The 23,166-nt window shown below is 34.0% G+C and overlaps 1 protein-coding gene across 2 annotated transcripts; it reads left to right on the top strand.

The window, feature by feature from the left end:
* The first annotated feature begins 1,279 nt into the window (after nucleotides 1-1,279).
* Nucleotides 1,280-22,958, top strand: LOC114339064 (uncharacterized). 2 transcript variants are annotated; one of them, XM_050652541.1, is made up of 4 exons: nucleotides 1,280-1,446; nucleotides 13,623-13,703; nucleotides 15,544-15,775; nucleotides 22,775-22,958. In XM_050652541.1, exons 1-4 carry the CDS (start codon nucleotides 1,361-1,363, stop codon nucleotides 22,898-22,900), a joined length of 525 nt encoding a protein of 174 aa, XP_050508498.1. In that variant the 5' UTR covers nucleotides 1,280-1,360; the 3' UTR covers nucleotides 22,901-22,958. The 2 variants fall into 2 exon arrangements, with proteins under 2 accessions (XP_050508498.1, XP_028145495.1); XM_028289694.2 differs by lacking the exon at nucleotides 22,775-22,958 and adding an exon at nucleotides 18,330-18,531.
* Nucleotides 22,959-23,166: the final 208 nt, after the last annotated feature.

Genomic DNA, 23,166 nt, shown 5'->3' with positions numbered 1-23,166 from the left:
GAAAGGGTTGGTATAGGTGGCTTTTGCATGTTATTACAATGTTTTATTTGTCAATAGCTCACTCAATTTTTGCCGTAGAGCAAATTTTTGCAAACTAAGATCTTGGGAATTAAATAAGCTACAATTTCATATTTAAACATTTTTTCCTATCTCTGATGTTAATCTTTCTATTCTGAAGAAAAGGCCATTTTTTCCAAACTACTAAAATTCGTTATTCGCCCTTAACTCCATTTTTTTAAAACTAATAATTCTAAGCCGGTCAAACAATACATAAATAAAGAAGACCAAATAAGGTCAATGATTAATTGTAATTAGGGTGGTGATTAGGGGGTTGCTTCCGATCACTTTTTCGCCGAAAAACTAGGGACTGACATTCTTTTCATTATAAGTCACTTAATTTTTGAGCTAGAGACTTTTTTTATTTATGGAGATAGATATTTTTAAATACTTTAAATTAGTTTCAACAAGTTATCCTCGAAAATGCATACTTTTCCCGTCTTTTGACTTTGAAACTACAAAAGACGAGCGGAACACCCAAAAAAAAACGCCATTCTCCTCTCCGTGGTAAGTACCTGGTCATTTTGGGGGTGCCTGCCGCTAGCCTACAATAGTTAGCATTTGGCGAAGAAGAGCTAACATTTAATAAAGTATCGCTCGATTACTATTGTTCTTAGAAAATTAAAAAAATGGTTTTGTTTATTTTTTCAAAAGGTACATTTTTGTTAAGAAAAGTTGTTTGATAAAACGAAAACTTATGGAGTTATTAGCAGAAAACTTATTAAAAACATTGATTTTTTCGATATAAAACTAACACTTTCGATAGCGGATAAATCGAAAACTATTAACTCAATAAAAAAATGTATAAAAGTTTTTTGCTTAGAATGAATGTTTTTACCAACTTTTGCAGTCAAAATGTAATAAAAAATTTCCACCCTCATGATGGGGTGGCAACCACCCCCACGGTAAAAGCGCCTTTCAGCATCATATAGATTCTGATCCTTGGACTATCCACTATGTACTTATTTTCCAAATTTCAAGCAAATCGATGTATTGTATTCTGTAAAAATTGCGAGGTATTTTCCTATTTTAAGCTTCATTACTTGGACTATAATACATTTTAATGTTTCTAATTATTAATTATTCTAGATACTAAAATTTCATTGTAAGTTTAATTTAAAAAAAGGAGGTGATTATGAATTCGCCCACCTTAATATTTTGCAACTTTTATGACATTGAAACAATGATATCGATTTTATAGTTTATCATCACAATGAAAACATTTTATTTTATTGCATATGCATGATGTACAATAAATTATTTTGTATATTGATCTTGACTGAAATAGTACAGTAAAGGCACTATGAGAAATATACATGTTTTGTGTATTGTTGGAGTTATTTTTAACTCAATCTCAAGCAATGGAATCCTAGGTCAAGGAATATCTTTGTTAGTAAGCTATTTATACCTATATTTTATTTTTTATATTTTTACGGTAATCTAAAATGGACTGTTGTCTATATCCTATTTAAAGGCCTCAATCCCGCAAACCAAAAAAAGGTTATCAATAGCATGCTGAAAATTTGTTAATAGCTTAACGGTGTCTAGTCGGACAAACTTTGATGTACGGGAACACTGTAGATGAGCGCCACGCACACCCCTAATTTGAGGCTTAGAAATCGAAAAAGCGACCATGACAGGTGAATGGCAAATTTTGGTCATTCTTTATATTTTCGAGGTCAGTGAATCCGAATATGAAATTTATTTTTATCTAGAATTGGGGGAACATGTTCAAAAATCAAATTTTATATGCAAAAATGCGAAAAATCAGTTTTGATGAATTTTCATATTTACCTCGCTGTATCTTTGGTCGCTGAAAAAATTTCCTTTTGAAAATTTTGCTGTATCGAGTATTTAGATGACGAGATTTGTCCAAAATGTTTAAACAAATTAAAAGAGGGGTTGTTAATTTTTAGACATTTTGTCGTCAGATTTCGTTAGTTTCATGTTTACTTAAAAAAGTTGAGTGACAAACTTTTTACTTAATAACTTTAACCAACACACCAATAAAATATAATTCATGAAGAAGTTTTCTGGGAAATTTTAAGTCAAAATATGCAATAAGAAAAAGTTATGTGACTTTATAAACGAGTGGCACTCTTAAAAAAAACGATTATTTCTCGAGATAATGACCACGGTGTGGTGAATGGCGAATTTTGGTCCTACTTTATGTTTTTGATGGTGCTGAAAACAAAATAAGGTTTATTTTGAATTTTAGATGAAGAAACATTTTCAAAATCGCAATTTTACACTAAAAATAAAAAAAAATGAAATAAATCACCTTTATCCTAAAATTAAAAGTTGCAGTATTTTTTTCTATAAAACATTTTATTTTTTGTACCCTATATTTTAACATAAACTTGATTAAAAAGCTAAATTTCAAATTTTATCAATAAACTTTTGCGATTAAACTTTGAAATTCAGGAATCTGCATCTTTCACTTTAAACTATTCATATTTTTTATTATAATGAGACAGCAAAATTGAAACAAGTACCATTGTCTTCGGAAGGATAAGAAATATATACTATAAAAATTTTAGAAAAAAAATATTAAAATGAAACAGAGTTATTAAACGCAAAATATATCATTTCATTTTCTTTTATTTTTAGGGTAAAATTGCGATTTTGCCAATGTTCCCCTACCACCAAAAACATAAAGTATGACCAAAATTAGCCATTTACCACACCGTGGTCATCACACCACACAGTATCTCGAGAAATAAGCGTTTTTTTAGGGTGTGCCGCTCGTATACAGATTCACATTCATTCAGATTTTCCTGTTGCATATTTTCACTTAAAATTTTCCAGACAACTTCTTTATGATTTATGAGGTTAAAATTATAAGCTAAAAAGTTTCTCACTTAACCTTTTTAAGTAAACATGACACTAACGGAATCTGACGACAAAATTTTTAAAAATTAACTACTCCTCTTTTCATTTGTATAAACATTTTGTACAAAGATCGTTGTTATCTAAATACTTCAAAGATGACACTGTAAAATTTTCCAGAGGAAATATTTACAGAGACCAAAGATACAGCGAGGTAAAGTTAGAAAATTATCAAAATTGATATTTCGCATTTTTACATAAAATTTTATGTTTAAACATGTTCCACCAATTCTAGATAAAAATAAACTACATATTCTGATTCAGCGACCTCGAAAACATGAAGAACCACCAACATTGGTCATTCACCTTAAAGTTAATTTTCGTGGTCGGTATTGGGACCGTGCAAGTTCGGTAAAGCAACACCTATTTCTACGCTCTGCAACTTTATTCGCACTTTTAATTATATTGGCCAATCATATTAGTCCTGGTTACTGGATAATTGTCAAGCCCATAGCCCAAAAAAATAACAAGAAGAAAAAATAAGATTCAGGTTATGTTATTAAAACGTAAACAATTGTATGTAGTAAATAAAATTAGTTATTAAAATGCATTACTGCAAGCAAAATACAATTAATTAAATTTAGCTTTATATAATAATTGCATATCATATCAATATTGTGGAGCGACATATAATTTTTCTTCTTCAATGACAGTAGATATGAAATGTACGTAGATTTGACAATTTCAATTGACAATATGAACTATTTAAGAAAGTTGCAATAATTCTCTGCTATTCGCGCACGATAGTTTCACATATCCCTTCCAAGTACTTGCACACAGCGAATAACGTAATTTTAGGGGTTGCTGCCGCTCGCCTACTGGAGCAGGGGAAGTTTTAATTGTGAAAGAATATTTTAATTGTGAAAGAATTGTGAAAGGTTTCGAACGTCAGACTACGAAATCGTCCCCTGTGTTTTGTCACACGGAACGTTCAATTGATTTGTTACCCTTTCCTTTCATGCAAAAATCAGACTGCTATTTATCACCAACATAATTCCTGTCATTTATCATGTTCGACTTCTCGGACTTATTAAAATGCCCAACATATTTGCCGGACAAACATGTTTTCATATATTATATGAAGTTTGCTATTGAATGAACTTAAAAACAACCTGCTAGTTTTCACAATCATAAACTTGTCAGGATGACACGTTCCACAATTAAAATCACGTTCCACAATTAAAACTTCCCCTGTTCCAGTGTTCTCATATATCAACGTTTATTCGATTAGACACCGTAAAGCTAATAACAAATTTTCAGCTTGCAAACAAATTAATCAACTTTTTTTGTTACGCGGGATCCAGGCATATTACTTAAAAAATATTTTTATATTTTTTTCTCAAAAAACAAAAAAAATTCATCTTCACAAAGGAAGATGGTGTATATTAGACACGGGGAATTACAGTGAAATTAATTTATTAAACACAATATTAAAATTACCAACCAAAGTGATAACGAAAAAACTGAATGAAATTCGAACACGAGCAGAACAATAACAAAGTTTTAGGACAGGTAGATCATGCGCAGAAGCTATATTCTTAATGAGGTATAGTCTAACAGATTTAACTGCAACCCTCAAGATTACTTGCACCTTATCAACGAACGTCTTTCGTGTCTTCTCTTCGCCGTTGCAGATAAATGTGTTTTATTGTAATGGAAAAGTGTAAGGGAAATCATTAAAATACGACAAACCGGCATATTTATGTTTTGTTGACCTTAAGAAGACATTTGACGGTCAAATTAAAGGAGGTATCCACTTATTGTAAGCAGGAGAGATACCTCTATAAATAATGAAAACGATCCAAAACATCTGCCAGAACAACACAATAAAAGTTAAAGAACTGGTCCAATTGAAGCTGCCAATGGGATAGTACAGGGAATTCCCTGAGCCCTCTGTTATTTAACCTGGGGGTAAATATAAAAATTATAAGGGATTCTTTGTGACGTTCGTGATCGAGATTGTGAACCAAAATTACCAAGTAAGTAGATCATGACGTAACTAAGCAAAACCTCCAGGGGCGGAAACCAGATTTGGGGACGAGGGGTCAAAGTAGCAGTTTTTATAATTTTTTTTGTGACGCAGCCCTGAATATTTTACTTAGTTATGTCCATATCTACTTATTTCCAAATTTTGGTGCAATATCTCGATCATGAACGTCACAAAAAAAATAAAAACCGCGACTTTGGCCTCTTATAACTACCCTCGTTCCCCACTCTGGTTTCCGCCTCTGGAGATTTTACTTAGTTATGTCATGGTCTACTTATTCCCAAATTTTGGTACACTATCTCAATCAGGAACGTCACAAAAAACCCCTTATAATTTTTATATTCACCCCTGCCCTCACCCCTTTGTCGACCAAGCAGCGTTCCGCCCCTGGAGCTTTTACTTAGTTACGTCATGACCTACTTATTCCCAAATTTTGGTGCACTATCTCAATCATGAGCGTCACAAAAAATGATAAAAACCACGACTTTGACCTCCTAAACTACCCTCGTCCCCCACTCTGGTTTCCGGTCGTTGGGTAAAGTCATGTACACAACTAATTCAACATATCTCCGTATAGTTTGTCCATATTACTTATCACGAGCAAAATCCGCTCCCAGCTCTTGAACTATTAGAAAAATCGATGGTAAGACTCTATGGGACAGAGTTTGAAGAACAGATATACGACGGAGATACAATACATCTAGAGAGTCTCAAGGACTGGGTAAGAAATAGAAGAGTAGAACGAAACGATCATATAAGCCGAATGGCAACAAAGGAAGTAGTAAGGAAGGCGAGAGGCGGTTCCCCAATAGAAAGACAATCACTGTGAAGTTTATGTGTGTGTTTATCATTTCTAGCGCAATTTCGTCCTTCCCACATGCTTTTCCTGTTTTGATTCTATTTATGGCTTCGTCCATTTCCTTTCTTGTTACTTCCGGTAAGTTTTCCAGTATTTCGTCTGCCTCTGTAATTATTATAAGTATTATTGTGCCAGTTCGCTCCCAAATATTTCTCTATGTTTTTCCGAGTTTCTAATGTTTCTCTTTTGTCCATTTTTAGTTCATTGTTTTGTCTTTTGTTGCTCTTATTTCTTTATTATTGTTCCTTTCGAAATGTTTATGCAAGTCAAGAACTGTCTGTTATTTATTTTATATGCTTCATTTAAGCTACTTCCACTCTGGCACTAAATTTGTCCGCTCTGACGTTTCAATCTGGGGTTCAAATGGGGTAGTGAAGCGCAATACAAGATGCTGTCTCCAGTTAGCATCTCTAGCCTCTCCTACTCAATTCCTATCCTCACCTCCACGAAGTGCGGCTTGGGCTGCACGGGTGAACCCTGGAGAACCTGAGCAACCTTACCGGAGATTGGGTAACCAGTGGAAAGTAGGGTCAGGGCTGACGAGGAAGGGAGAAATGGTCCTCCGAAAAGGGGGTTGGGCGATAGGCCAGTAACCTATTCTTGTAAAAAGGTACTACTACGAAACCTTCAGATAGGCCTCGGAATGGACGGATATAAAGACGACGACTTTGGCAACGGAATATGGAATTTATGCTGGGAACATGGAATGTCAGAACGCTAAATAGACCAGGAGCACAGAGGATCCTTCTACACGAACTGAAAAGATATAAAATAGGAATCACTGCAGTACAAGAAACTAAATGGTTGGGAAAAGGTATCCGGGACACTAAAACACACACTATACTGTATAGCGGTAAAGATGAAGGAAATAAAGAATTTGGAGTAGCCTTTATCGTAGATAATAAAATGAAGCACCTGATAACAGATTTTCAAGCCATCAATGAAAGAATCTGCAAGCTTAGGATAAAAACGCATTTCTTTAACATAACCCTGTCCCACAAATGAACAGGAAGAAGACACTAAGGTAGCCTTTTATCAAGATCTAGAACGAATCTATGACTCAATACCAAGAAACGACATTAAAATGGTGATAGGCGACACAAACGCCAAGATCGGAAAAGAAGAAGAGTACAAGGGGTAATAGGGAAACATAGTTTGCATAGAGACACAAATGAGAATGGTCAGTTTCTAATAGATTTCGCAGCTGGAAAGAATATGATTATCAGTTCGACATGCTTCCCACATCGGGACATACATAAGGGCACTTGGATATCACCTGACGGAAACAAAATAAATCAAATAGACCATATACTGACTGAAAAAAGAATGGCGACGAGTATATTAGATGTAAAAAGCAGACGTGGCGCAAGCTGTGACTCAGACCATCTACTAGTGCAGACACGGCTTAGATGCAAAATCAGTCGACAGGTAAAGGAAAAATATCCAAAACAAGAAAAACTAAACTTAGATAACCTAAAAGTCCCTGAGGTACAAGAAAGATTTGAGAGAACAGTGGATGAAAAATTACTAGAAGAAAACAGAGCAGACTCCACAATAGAAAATCAATGGAACACCATAAGCAGTATCATACTAAACACAGCGAAAGAAGTCATAGGAACAAAGACACAACGGAGAGAAGAAACATGGTTCGATGAAGAATGCAAACAAGCTGTACAGGAAAGAAATGAAGCACATAAGAATTACATACTCAGACGTACTAGAGAGAGAAAAACAGAATTTGAGAACAAAAGACGAAGAGCAGATAAACTGTGTAGGCAGAAAAAGAGAAAGTACGAAAACCAACGGATACTAAACATAGAGAGGGAGTTTAAGGAAAACGAAACACGTAGTGCATACCAACTTATTAAACATTTAAGACAGGGATACAAACCGAAGACTAGCCTCTGCAAAAATAAGAAGGGTGAAATCATTAGCGATATGGACGAAATTAAGATATCCTGAATGACATATTTTAAGGAAGTATTAAACAAATGGGCACAACCACCATTACAACAACAGACAGCAGCAGGCATGGCAGGAGGTACAACAACAAGAGCTGGGGGAAGATGGAGAAGAAAATGAATTAACTAGACCCCCAACGCTAGAGGAGGTCCAAACGGCAATCCACATACAAAAAAGCCATAAAGCACCGGGAATAGATAAAATACCGGCAGAACTATTCAAGCAAGGAGGAAGGAATTTGACACAACAGATGTATCACCTAATACGAGAGATATGGATAGAAGAAGAAATTCCCCAACAATGGAAGAAAAGTATAATCTGCCCTATTCATAAAAGAGGAGACAAACTGTTGTGTCAGAATTATAGAGGCATCTCTTTACTTTGTTCGGGATACAAAATATTCACAAACATCCTTAATCAAAGACTTCAACCTCTCACGGAAAAAATCATCGGGGAATATCAAGCAGGGTTTAGGCAAAATAGATCTACCATTGACCAACTATTTACAGTTAAACAAATACTAGCCAAAGCATGGGAATATGACATGGACGTTTACAATCTCTTTGTAGATTTTAAACAAGCCTGTGATTCAATAGATAGAACAATTCTACCTAATCTATTGGAAGAATTTGGCATACCATCAAAATTAATACGACTAGTGCAAATGACAATGACAGAAACAGAAGCACAAGTATGTATTCAAGGACAGATCACTGATGCGTTTACGATAACGCAAGGACTGAAACAAGGCGACGGACTGGCTCCAACGCTTTTTAATCTTGTTCTTGAATATGTAATTAGACGGTTGACGGTAAGCGGAAATAACATACTTACAAACAAATCTACCCAATTAGCAGCATACGCGGATGATATAAACATAATGAGCAGAACAATGAATGCAGCGGAAGAAACCTACGTTGAGTTGAAACAGAGTGCAGAAGCAGTAGGGCTAGCAATAAACACAAATAAAACAAAACTACTCATACAAACCAGATCAAATAGACCGGCGCAACAACACTTTATTGACGATATAGAACATGTGAATAGATTCACGTACCTAGGAATGGATCTGGTTGCAAGCAGTGAAGAAGAACCGGAAATAAATAGAAGGCTTGTGCTGGCAAATAAAGCCTATTTCGCGATGGGCCACATATTCAAATCGCGAGACGTACACCGGAAAACAAAACTCCGGGTATATAAAACAATAATCAGGCCCATAGTAAGTTATGGCTGCGAAACATGGGTGGTGACACAGAAATCTGCCAATGCATTAGATGTGTTTGAAAGAAAAGTATTACGTAGGATACTGGGCCCAATAAGGGAAAATAACAACTGGCGAATTAGGTATAATAGAGAAATATACAAGCAATATAGCGAACCAACTCTAGCACAACACACTAAACTGCAGAGATTACGGTGGGCAGGGCACGTGGTCCGCATGCATGAGAATAGAATCCCCAGAAAATTGCTGAATGCAAGAATGCAGGGAAGAAGACCGGTTGGAAGACCTAAAAAGAGATGGGAAGACGAGGTCGATGAGGATGCCAGGAACTTCCTGGGAACGCGTTCATGGAAAAGAACAGCGGTAAATCGAAAAGATTGGAGAAGCTTATTGAAGGAGGCCAAGGCTCGATTTGGGCTGTAGTGCTATTGGATGGATGGACGTTTCAATCCGCCAACGTAGATAAAACTAAAGCCCTAACACAAGCAAGGAACTCACGAAACTTGCAGAATTTAACAAAGACGACGCTAATTATAGAAATATTAGAACAGCTCATATACTTGGGTGTACAGATAACTAAGAATGGCAGCGAGGAGGAAGAAATACGAAAACGGATAATGCTTGCTAACAAAGCATACCAAGGAAAAGGTAACGGAAGACCAAGGAAAAGGTGGATAGACGAGGTGAGAATCGATGCTAAAGAGATATTGAGGGTGAACAACTGGAGGAGAGCAGCCAGAGACAGAGATACTTGCAGGAAAATGCTGGGAAAGGCCAGGCCCATGTAGCACAATAAAAACATTTTAGTTTTATTTAAGGTTTATAAAGGTTTTATTGTGGTAAATAAGAAGATAATGGTTTTAAGCTACCTTGTAGATATACTGCCAGAACTTCAAAACTGTTAAGCATTTGTCACTAGTTTTAAAGTATATAATAAGGGTATCACATAAGAATAATTAATCTTAATAGGTAATTTGTCTTATTGTAGTTTTAAAATGGTTTATTTTCAGTTCACTTTAAAACTAATCAGTTTTATAAAGAACTTCCGGACTGTTTGGTTTTATTAGATTCTAGTTTGTTACATTTTAGTTTTATTGCAGTTTGAAAGATTCTCCTAATATGACTAATAAAACCTATGATTAAAACTACTTGATCTCAAGACTATTGTGTCAGTAAAACATATGCCTTAAAACTAGTTTTTTAGTCGTCTTTAAAGTTGCTTTCTTAAAAGCAATTAGTAGGCTATATTAAAACCAAACGCTCTTGACTGAATCAATTTGGTTATCGTAAAGACTAAACTATGCTTCTTGTTAGAAACAATAAAACTAAACTTATCCCCTCTTCTTTCATGTCCAAAATGGTCGGCCATTCGTTTTAGAGCGAAACAGTGGTGTAGTGTGTTGTAAAAGAGGAAGTACAGTTAGTATGGAAGAAATAAGTAGCAAGTACTTGAAATATAAATGAACTGGTCATTTTAAAAGAAAAATACAACACACACACAGCACTACGACGCCTCGATTTTAGGTTAGATTCACATTAAAACCGAGTGGCATTACTGACTGCAGCATTAAAACTAAATGGTTTTAATTCCAAGGCAACCTTGCTTTTATGTAGGATATATGCTCCTGTGAAGGTATAAAATAAAACCATTTGATCTTAACAATTGCCTGTCGATAGACCAAATAGTTTTTTTTTGGATTCCGGCCATATTGCTTTCTGGAGATGCTGAAAGCCATGATAGATTACAATATAAGGCTTACACAAAAATTATAAATAAGCATCCTAAAGACATAAATTCGATTTATTTTAACATTAAAACATTAAAATTGTAGATAAAATTATTTTTATTTCAAATTAATATTTTTCGGATTTAAATTTTTTATTATTTTTATTTTTTAATCGCAATTTTTTTATTTTTATTTAAAATTAATATTTTTCGGATTTAAATTTTTTAATTTTTTTTATTTTTTTTTAATCGTCAAATGTCAGAAATTTTAGGGCGCGTGAGTTATTTAGAACTCTTTTTGTTAACATTATCAATAAAGTTGGGTGCGCAAGTGTTTTTCTACCTTGACAGTCCGAAATAACCAAGTACTTTTTATTATTTTTTAGTTACAATAAATACCTATCTACCTATCATAACACATGTAAAAATTTGTTGACCTATATGGAGTATATGGGTTTAAAGGATCATTTAATATAGTAAATTGTCTTTAAAAGTCTCCATTTAAGAAACCGTTTTAAGTTTGCTATAAAACCGCCTGCACTTAAGGTGTCTTTTAAAATGGTTTTAAAAGCACCTTAACAGCCGCTTTAAAACCAGTTGCTTAAGAAAACAAAGTTTTAAGAAGGTTTTTATTTTTGGTTTTATTGGTCTCTTTCAGAGTGGGCCCTTTTATGCTGAAAGCGGTTATAGTGCAACCTTAAGGTTTACTTAAAAACCAAATGGTTTTAAGTTTAGTTTTATTCTACAGCTTTAAAGCATTCTTAAATGACTTAATAAACCCGTTCGGTGCGACTTGGCGGGCCAGGGCTGTAGTGCCATAAGAGAGAGGGAGAGGTGTTTGACTCACCCATTACATATTATTATTGCTTCGTATTCTTCTCTAGCTTTTACTAGTTAATTTTGTAATATATTGTCAAATTATATTAGTTCTTCTTCTGTTATTCCTTCGAGTGTACCAAATAATATTTGAATTATACAAACTTTTTTTACTAATAGCAGTTCCATCGTAATTATTCTTGAATTAACTGTCTTTTTGCTTTTATAGTTTTTCTGATTATTATCCCCACTCCTTCTTTCGTCCTCTTTTCTAATCTTACTCCTGAATAATAAAGTATTTAAGCGTCTTTTTTCCTTTTTCTTTGTTTATAGTAGACTCGGAAATCGGCTAGAAAATTTAAACCGAATATAAGAAAATTCACTTGGTAGTATTGTGTGAAGACCAAGGCTTCTCGTATATCAACAGAACCGTAATTTAGTCCAGACAAATTAATACACTTTTTTACCAACAAAATTGAGAAGCTTTAACCAAATAATGAACTTGGTTTTTCTGTTGCAGTTCCGCTAATGAACTTCTTTTTTTTGTCCTTAAAAGAAGAAAAAAAAATTAATTTCTCTTGCATAATATTTACTTATCCTCTAACTATTATAACTGTACTAATATGTAACTGTTTACTGTAAGTTATAAAATAACTAATTCACAATTATTATTATTAATGGGATGTTAAAATACCGGCAAGTGCTTAGCTTTAAAGCGGCTACTCTAATTTCTTAAAAAATTACACCACAGGCGTAACACAGGGCTTTCTGTCCAAAACGTATGCTAGGTAACAGGAACTAGGAAAGCTCAAAAATTAAGCAAGGGAAAGTTGCCAAAAAGTAATAACCGCTCGCCACAGTCGTTTAATTATCAAATCAGCTGGAAGACACCTACCCATTTCCCACCTTCAGCTCCAAAGGCAGCTTCTGGAAGCTACAGGTGTAACTGTTTCAGCTGAAACAATAAGAAGAAGAGTTCGTGTCAAGAAGTATACAGCAGGAGACAGTTATGGGTTCTCGAGTTATCCAGGTAGCACAAGATTGATCGCCTAAATTGGTATCTTCACCACCAAAACTGGAGCAATGGGAATTGACAAAATGTTCTATTTTCAGAAAAAGTCAGGATTTGTGTAAAATCAGATGACCCACGAAATCGTGTACTTAGAGGTCGAGGAAGACAAGCAAGAACGAAAACTGTCAGATCTGTTCACAAGTATACAAGGGGAAGTGTAATGTTAAACCTCCTTTAATTTTCATCCAATAAACTTTAACTACTCACAGGTATGTTGATAACCTATCCTGTAGTTAGGCTCTGGAGAGGTGCAACAGGAGAAAATTTAATTTTCATGGATGATAATGGACCTCCACAAACCATTAGAGTGACTAGAGTCATCATTGAAGCAGAATGTATCCCTTGTTTGGCTCACCCGAGCTTAACCCTATAGAGTATTTGTGGGATATGTTTAAAACAAAAATTAGAGCTCGCCGGGATAATCCACAAAATACCGCACGGCTAGTACAAGCTGCTCTTGAAGAATGGAGCAACCTACCACAACAAAATAAATGTTGATAATTTGATTAGGAGCGTGCCCACGCAAACTGAAGCTTTCATAAGGACAAGAGGTGAGAACACTGACTACAAAAAAAAAAACAAATAAAAATTAAAAACGATTTAAACATTATTCGTTTTATATTGAAATTTTTTATGCTGACTTTAAAACAACTAGTTTCAATTTGTTTGTTAAATACTTTATTGTTTTATTTAATTGTTATGCATTTGTTATTAAATTGTTTTAAAATAAATATTATTTGACTTTGTGTGTTAGTTTTTTTAAATTCGCACGAAATAATAAGAAATATCAGATGATTCCATATAACTTTGGTTGTGTGTATGTTTACCTTATTTTCAGGCAAGTGATGTATCTCAAATAGGTACTATGTAATACTAGAGAATACAGTGAAGTAAATGAGTGCCGATCATTGTGGTCCTCAGGTACTTCTACCGGGTTAATTAGCTAATCCTTTATCACAGTAATGTTCAATAAAATACTAATTTTATACATTATTTTAAAAATAATCAGTTTTAATAAATGTTTTGTTGCAGTGGAGACTTGAAAGATTTATTTGTAGCTGTGGATAAAATTGTTGAGAATCCAGATGATTTCTTTGACAAAGTGAAACAAGAGTAAGTAACTTACCAAAAATTATTCTGCTTTATCTTTTAAATGTACCTATATAATAGAAAAAACTATGATTAAAGGAATAAGTACACAATGAAAAAATTAATCAAAAATGCCTTGCAAAATTATAAATCAATGAACAGAGTATATGATTCGATATACTCTTTTAAATCCTAGTCCAATTTCAATACCTACATCTAACATCTATCAAATAACCTACATTTTGCAAATGACACAGCCCTTCTTGCAATACTCAAGAAGAGTTGATTGATCTCATACGACTGATTGATCTCATAGTAAATTACGAAAATTAACTTGCTATTAGAAAATATTCTCTTTTATCTCTTAAATGTATCTATATAGCTAATAGAAAAAACTAAAATTAAAAGAATAAGTACAAAATAAAAAGATTAACCAAAAATATCTTGCAAAATTATTAATCAATCAACAGAGTATTTGATTCGATTTTCTCTCTTAAATCCTGGTCCAATTTCAATACCTACATCTAATATCTAACAAATAACCTACGTTTTGCAAATGACACAGCCCTTTTTGCAAATAGTCAAGAAGAGTTGATTGATCTCATACGACTGGTTAAAAACGACACTCAAATATTTGGTCTGCAGTTAAGCATATCGAAGACAAAGATCATGATAGTGGATAGACTATATCATAAAAACCATCCACACATAACCACTATTGACCGGTTTGACCGGGTTTGAGGTTGTGAGCTCATACTTATAGGTATCATTGATCACAAACGAGTCGCTAGAGAAAGAAATAAAACGTAGAAATATAGTAAAAATATATAAGAAACTTCACATTTGACGATTTCTAAAAATGAGGTTCATTATCTGCATAATACCTATTCCCAATGCAGTCATACGGATGTGAATCTTTAACTCTAAGACAAACAGAAAGAAGAAAAACAGATGCTACTGAAATGCTCTGTTAAAGAAGAATGTTAGGCCACTGAAATTCTCTGGAATGTTATGAATTCCATGGAACAACCACAGGACAAATAATTCGATTTAAAGACGGATTTAATGGGACTGTTTACTTTCATTTGATATCTTCTTCTTCAAGTGACATCTGCGCGACGGAGGGCGGCAATTATCGTAGCTATTCAGACTTTAGAGACGGCTGTTCTGAAAAGTTAATTTCAAGTACATCCTCTCATGTTGTGCAGCCACGATATTTTGCGTCTCCCTATGCTACTTTTTCCTTGAATCTTTTCCTGCATAATCAATTGGAATAAGTTGTATCTCTCTCCACGTGGAAAAGTCGAAGATATTCTAATTTTCTTGTTTTGATGGTATTTAAGATTTTCATTTTTTTTCATCTCCCTCAGAATCCCTTTGTGACTTGTTCTGTCCATGACATTTGCAGAACTCTTCTGCATACCCATTCTAGTTTTTTCATTGATGCCGCATTCAAGGACCTAGCTTCCATTCCATAAAACAAAGCAAAATAAACGTAGCACCTAGCCAACCTAAATTTTAGCTCCAACTTGAAATCTCTTGTGTAGACCACTTGCTCTAGAACTTTCTATTCTGACTTTGATTTCCTGGAAATTATCACCTTCTTCTTCTTCTTCTTCTTCTTCTTCTTCTTCTTCTTCTTCTTTTTCTTTTTCTTCTTCGTCTCCTTCTTCTTCTTCTAAAACAGACAGAATCATGTCTACACAAAAAGAAGAAGAAGAAAAAGAAATCATCACAAAGATATGAAAATTTGTAATATCGGTTATCGTTAACTTTTGACTTGAAGTTTATTTGAAATGTAAATAAATATTGTATTGTCCAGGTTTTCATAACATTTTAATATTTCTTTTGTTAACATTTTTAGATTACAAAAAGAAAATGTAACCTTAAGGTCACTGAATTTTCCCGAAATACCGGAGTTCCCCCAGATACCGGATATCCCCAAGAATTTTCCCGAGATACCGGATATCCCCGAGAATTATCCCAATACACCACAGTTAAGATTTCTTGGAATTGGGAGTATGTTTAATAAAGTAAAGAACACCGTAACTGGTATATTTGGTGGGGCCACCGGCGCCCTGGACCTCCCAGTTAAGGTAATTACTTTAATTCTATTTAATCTAACGATTTGCCTACACTTCGATAAAAGGTCAAACAACAATTTCATTAATTATTTGGGAGCAGTGGAGAGAGCTTTTGTTTCATTTGGAGTTACTTTTAATTTTATTATTAATATAAAATATAACTCTCTCTCTTTTCTAACGCCCCGTATATTCTACCTGAACCGTTCGCTAACCTTATTATAGGTGTTTGTGCATAATCGGAGAAGTACCTACTCTTAGTTGTCAAGAGAGAAGAACAATCAACACGAAATTAATCAGAACACAAATCCGATACACGAAGAAAACTAGAGGAAGAATAAAGAATAAAGAAAAAAAACAGAGAAGTAAAAAACGAGCTAGATTAGACAAATGGTTGCAACATAGAGCAAATTGCAGAAGTAACAGATCAAATACATGACACAAAGACGCTACACGCAAAAACAAAAGACTTAAAGGAGGTACAAATAAACAAAAACCAAAATAAAAGGGAAAGAAGAAGATAATACTCACAAGACAAAAAGAAGTAGCAGAAAGATGGACTCAATTATTTGCAGAATTATGCGATGGGGACACGGAACTGAATATATTTGTAGAACAAAGAGAAAGAAACAAGGTGTTGGACATAAATGAAAAGAAATTTATGAAAGATGAAGACATGCAATAAACCATTTAAAATAGACAAAGCATCGGGAGTAGATGGAATACCAGCAGAATTAATGAAGGAGCACTTAACTCTGTCAGTGGATATGTTTTACCTATTACTGAAAAAAATATGGACTCATGAAAATATACCTATGAGTAAAACGAAGGAATGATATAATCAAATTACCAAAGAAAGGAAACCTTGCTTTATGTGATAATTGGAGACCAATCACCCTATTAAACTGTGCTAGTAAAATAAATACGAGGATCACCCTGGAATGAATAAAAGACCCCATAAATGAAAAAACTCTTGTATAGATCATGTAAACACTTTAAGAATCCTAATAGCAACATTAATAATATTGGAAAATATTAAAAATATTACTAAAAGATTTTTAAATTGAAAACTAATTGGTACATTTACCTGGTGACACCTTCTACAATTTGCAAGCCAAATGGATGCTGCAGTGAAGACAAAAGGGAAGGAATTCTACACTATGCAATTCACAACCCCCGTCTGCAGCTTGGTAAAGTTCCAACGGAAAATGAGCCTAGTTACTCCACGAAGTAATGCTACTATAAAATAAAAAAATTGGGAGGGGGGGTTGTGAATTGCATAGTGTAGAATTCCTTCCCTTTTGTCTTCACTGCAGCATCCATTTGGCTTGCAAATTGTAGAAGCCTTAGAGGTGTCACCAGGGGAATGTACCAATAAGTTTTCAATTTAAAAATCTTTTAGTTATATTTTTAATATTTTTCAATATTATTAATGTTGCTATTAGGATTGAAAAACTTTATCTCTCTATTGCCAGATGACGCTAGTCACCTAATCCTTTCACGTCAGTTGCAGTGTGGGAATAATATGTGTCGGAAAATTTACTGGATTAGAGAAAGCAACCCATGCATTCTCTCATTCTCTGAAGAGCCTCTAACAAGAGGTGAAATCGTCGATATGAGTGCTGGTTGCGCTCTCTAGTCTAAGTAAAAATTAAGGCATTTTTGGTTTCGCATTGCAACTGAATAAAAATGGTATACATTTTTATTTTAAGAATCATTTGGAAGAGGTAACGAAAAAAAAAATGGAGAAATTTTTATTAATTTGAAAAAGAATTCGATTCAATTCACCGCAATATGATGTGTAATATAGTGAAACACTAGACACTATACAAATATATTAGTAATAAGGCTCTTTTACGACCAATGTACTGCAAGAGTTAAGCACGAAGGTGAACTATCCGAACAAATATTATAAAAGGAAGTAGACGGGGATGACAAATCTGTAAAGTACATTAGATAGGTACAGTGTCTTTTTATACAAAAATCGTAATTATTCTTATGTATAATAATAATTGTGGTTATTATAGCGACCGTAAATTTTTAATTAACAATTGAATTGTTGTTAAACTCTTCATTCTATATCCATCGGCTTCTGGAATTATAAAAAATCTATACGAAAAGAGCTTTTATATAACCAAGTTATTTAATTAATAATAAACAATTACTTATCTAAAATTTTAGTTGAAAATTAAAGATTTTGTTGGAAAAACCCGCATTTTCCGGGGAAAATTTTCGTCCAAGTAAATCGGAAAAAACACGTCTGTATGCAGAATTTAATAACGGTGAATTTTTATTTGGGTATTTTTGGTGTAAAGTTAAAATCTTTGGAGTTACAAAGCAAAAATTGGAATAAAACACGATTTTCGGGCGCCATTTTGTTTATAAAAAAAGTAGCACACTATCTGCGGACTTTGCGTACCTATATTACTAATATATACAATCATAAGATTCGATTCCAGCAGTAAAATTGCTGGTAAATAACTTTTCCTTGTATTTTGCTAACTAGCCCAGAGTACGACATAACCTTAATTTATCATGATGTTTGGTAATAAATTGGTTTTGATTTTAGGCAATAGTAGGAGCTGTACTCAAAGTCATGCGAACAATCTTTGGAGAAAGAATATCAAATGTTTCAAGCTCAATTTACTGTTTAATAAGTAAATGCATATCTTTGTTTATTAACTATGTACTACCGCTGTTGAAGGCTCTCGCTTAAGTCTCTAAAAGTTGTAGAATTTGTTTTGTTTTACAATAAATTGTTTCAAATCAAATTTACTGTTTCAATTTCGGATAAGTCTGACTTCTCCCCAACTTCCTTTAACATACAACTGACAAAAGGGTGCCCGTAAAACGAAAATACATATAATAAACTCTTTGTCTTTTTTATTGACTTAATTTTCTATAATTATGATATTTATACATTTATGCATATACAGTGAGCACGTAAAGGTTGGAATAAATTCATTTTCTCGAGAATGGACGATTTTGGAAAAAATCCCGAAATAGGTCAATTTTTATTTTTAAATTACGACTTTTTGGCATATATATCATACTAATGACGTCGCCCATCTGGGGGTGATGACGTCATCGATGATTTTTTAAATGACAGTAGGAGTAGTGTAATAGCTCATTTGAAAGGTAATTTAATTCTCTATTCAGTAATGTAAACATTTACTTAATTATTTATACAGTGTCAAAAAAAATATTTTTTTAATTAAATTTACTGACCAAAATACATTTTACTGCTCTCAGAAAACAGAACAAATGTTTATTTTAAAAATAATCATTGCTTTTCGCGTAAATTAAATGTTCAAACTGTCAAGAGGAAGGTGGGTGGCGGCTTTAATATTGAATTTAAGCAAAAAACAATATTTATTTGTCAAATAAACATTACTTCCTGTTTTCTGATAGCAGTAAAATGTATTTTGAGTTAAATAAATTACACACATTCTTATTTTTATGTCAATAAATTTAATTCAAAAAACAATTTTTTGGACACTCTGTATAAATAAATACGATAATGTTTATAATACGAATAGAGAATTGAATTACCATTCAAATGAGCTATCACACGACCCCTATTCACATCTAAAAAATTTATAGATGACGTCATTACGCCCAGATGGGTGACGTCACTAGTATGATGTATATCCAAAAAAGTCGCAATTTTAAAATAAAAATTGACCTGTTTCTGGATTTTTTTCCAAAATCGTCCATTCTCTAGAAAATCAATTTATTCCAACCTTTACGTGCTCACTGTATACATATAGTTTATTAAATAGAAACTTTTTAATTCCTGGGTTTTTCGGTTTTATATACAAAACTATAGTTTATTATATATACAACGTTTCATAGTCATCCCATAGTTTTCACCTCTTTCCATCTCCTGTAGATACCTTTCGGCAAAATGCCATACGATATTTATTATTTTTTTTTTATTAATTTACACCTCTTTCTATCTCGCCAGTCATCATCCTGTAGATACCTTTCTGCCATAACTTGTCTAATGTCCTCACGCCATGTTTTTCTCGGGCATCCTCTTCTTCTTCTTCTTCTTCTCTCCACTCCAATATTTCTTTAGGCTGCTTTTTTATCCCCTTTCATAAATCTTACAAGTTCATACTCAAACTCTTGGCTTCACTGGTGTCAATTACTGCTGTTTTAATACCCATTATTATCCGTATCTCGCCATTTCTTCATTCTCTCATTTGCTAGACCTCAGTACAATGAGTTGAAGTCTTTACTTTGAACAAGCAACACTAAACGTCGGTCTGAAAATAAACGAAGAAGAATCTAAATACATGGTCGTGTCAAGAAAGGAACGACAGCGAATAAGACACAACATTACCATAAACGATTATAATTTTGTATTTTGTGGTGGTCAAAGAATTCAAATACCTAGGAACAACAATTACCAGTAACAACACAGGAGAACGGGAGGTTGAAATAGGAATGCTGGCGGGAAATAAATCTTTCTTTGCCGTTCAACATCTAATGAGGTCAAAGCTTCTTTTAGGACGTGCCAAAATCCAAATGTACAAAATCATAATACGACCAGCAGTGACATACGGAAATGAAACATGGACATTGAGAAAGAAAGAAATCAATATCAGAAAAAATCAACGTCAGACACATAAAAGCCAATTGACTAAGATGGGCAGGCCACGTGGTACGGAGTGATGACAGACTGATTAGCAATATGTTTTGGAAAAGATCAGACGGTAGAAGACCGACAGGACGGCCTAGAAAAAGGTGGAAAGATGCAGTCATAGAAAACCTGGAGAAGATGGAAGTGATACCATGAGAAATAGTAGCACAGGATCGGAACCAATGGAAGAAAATAGTACCAAGATGATGAGTACCATGTGTTGCGATATGTTGCGATGCTTTTGACTATGGTTTTGTAAATTCTGATTTTTTATATTGTCTAATTTGTATGTTTCACAGCACGCAATCTAGCTGTTTTGTCACCTGCGTACCTTGTCCAATTCCATTTTTAATTTCATTCTCATTAGAGCCCTTTTTAGTAATTGTAACTCTAAGATGATTATATGACTTTTATTTTATTATCCCGGAATCTTATAGCGTTCTCCTCCTCCCGATTCCCAGTTTATAGCTTCGTTGGTCGTTCCACGTACCAGGGTGAAGATTCCTTTCCGACATTGACTTCTGGATGCCGCCTAGCCAGGATGATTTTGGCCTTCCTCTCTTCCTTCTTTCGCTTGGCGTCCACTTTTAAAATTTGTTTTGGCAGCCTGTCGTCCATTCTTACTACATGATCATACCAGATCAGTTGTCTCCTTTTGATTTCGTCTATGATGGTTGACTTGAAGTGTATGACTTGTATGAGTTAACACTCCTAATTTCACAGTGGGTCCAACAATTAGGTGTTGTTTGCAGTTCAACTGTTTGGTTATTTGTGGAAGATTGTTTCTATTCAGTCGATCTCTGTAGTTTATTATTTAAATCCGTGATAACTGTTCCAGCATCTTTGTCCTTAAGTACTCCGATGTGGCTTTGCTTTCCCCTCCACAGCGTCATGATGATTATGATGATCTTAACACGAATGCCGTTGTGGACTTCTTCTGTCATCCTGAACCAAGGTCCCTTAGCAGGTTATAGTTAGGTTGCCAGAGTTGGTTCGCTATATTGCTCGTATATTTCTCTATTATACCTAATTCGCCAGTTGTTATTTTCACTTATTGGGCCCAGTATCCTACGTAATATTTTTCTTTCAAACACATCTAATGCATTCGCAGATTTCTGTGTCACCACCCATGTTTCACAGCCATAACTTACTATGGGCCTGATTATTGTTTTATAGACCCGGAGTTTTGTTTTCCGGTGTACGTCTCGCGATTTGAATATGTGGCCCATCGCGAAATAGGCTTTATTTGCCAGCACAAGCCTTCTATTTATTTCCGGTTCTTCTTCATTGCTTGCGACCAGATCCATTCCTAGGTACGTGAATCTATCCATATGTTCTATATCGTCAATAAAGTGTTGTTGCGCTGGTCTATTTGATCTGGTTTGTATGAGTAGTTTTGTTTTATTTGTATTTATTGCTAGCTCTACTGCTTCTGCACTTTGTTTCAACTCAACGTAGGTTTCTTCCGCTGCATTCTTTGTTCTGCTCATTATGTTTATATCATCTGCGTATGCTGCTAATTGGGTAGATTTGTTTGTAAGTATGTTATTTCCGCTCACCGGAGAGCGGAAACCGTCCAATTACATATTCAAGAACAAGATTAAAAAGCGTTGGAGCCAGTCCGTCGCCTTGTTTCAGTCCTTGCGTTATCGTAAACGTATCAGTGATCTGTCCTTGAATACATACTTGTGCTTCTGTTTCTGTCATTGCCATTTGCACTAGTCGTATTAATTTTGATGGTATTGGTATGCCAAATTCTTCCAATATATAAGGTAGAATTGTTCTATCTATTGAATCGTAGGCTTGTTTAAAATCTACAAAAAGAGATTGTAAACGTCCATGTCATATTCCCATGCTTTGGCTAGTATTTGTTTAACTGTAAATAGTTGGTCAATGGTAGATCTATTTTGCCTAAACCCTGCTTGATATTCCCCGATGATTTTTTCCGTGAGAGCTTGAAGTCTTCGATTAAAGATGTTTGTGAATATTTTGTATCCCGAACAAAGTAAAGAGATGCCTCTATAATTCTGACACAACAGTTTGTCTCCTTTTTTATGAATAGGGCAGATTATACTTTTCTTCCATTGTTGGGGAATTTCTTCTTCTATCCATATCTCTCGATTTTTTATTTATACATTTCGGAAATTATTGTACATAAGTCAGAACCTTAAAAATATGGAACACTGGGGATTAAAGTGTAAAATAATAATACAAATCTATGAAAGCATTTGCAGATTTCCAGCTGAATGCACACCTAACTTTGTTAACTATTTCCACATGAACAAAATATTACACATTTGTGAGAATTTTTGAATACTATCAATGAAAAACTATTCATACCATTAATACATCTGTTTTGCTTTTAGGTCATAGAAAAAGTTGTGGCTAGAATTCTGATCATTCTCTTCGGACCCAAAACAAAAGCTAACATACCTGGACTGGCACATACAATAGCATATGTGATAAATTTTATACTTAAGTTCTTTTTTTAATTCTTTGAAAGTTATAACATGTGGTTCTGTTTTGCTTTAAAATAAAGTTTTAAGCAAGTGTATTAGTAATAACATCAAAAATCATATGCCAGGTATTCCATATTTTTTGGGGATATGTATCTTAGGTTCAAAAAGACACAGGTAAACTGAAAATATTCCAAGTCAATAGCACTTAAGTTAAGCTTTCAAATGGTGCTTAAGTACTCTTTCAGACTAAGACACTGGTGTCTGACACCGGTGTACGCCAAATTGCAGCAAAGCATTGT

This window comes from Diabrotica virgifera, chromosome 5, assembly GCF_917563875.1.
Source record: "Diabrotica virgifera virgifera chromosome 5, PGI_DIABVI_V3a".
NCBI classification, from domain to species: domain Eukaryota; kingdom Metazoa; phylum Arthropoda; class Insecta; order Coleoptera; family Chrysomelidae; genus Diabrotica; species Diabrotica virgifera.
The sequence above is the reverse complement of the archived record's forward strand: the minus strand, read 5'-3'. Positions and strand labels throughout refer to the sequence as shown.

Excerpts from the sequence above, each read along its gene's own strand:
- LOC114339064 (XM_028289694.2), top strand. The coding sequence starts at position 1,361 with ATGAGAAATATACATGTTTTGTGTATTGTTGGAGTTATTTTTAACTCA. Across the intron at positions 1,447-13,622 it reads CTAGGTCAAGGAATATCTTT|TGGAGACTTGAAAGATTTAT; the intron begins GTTAGTAAGCTA and ends GTTTTGTTGCAG. Across the intron at positions 15,776-18,329 it reads CCCTGGACCTCCCAGTTAAG|GCAATAGTAGGAGCTGTACT; the intron begins GTAATTACTTTA and ends TTTTGATTTTAG.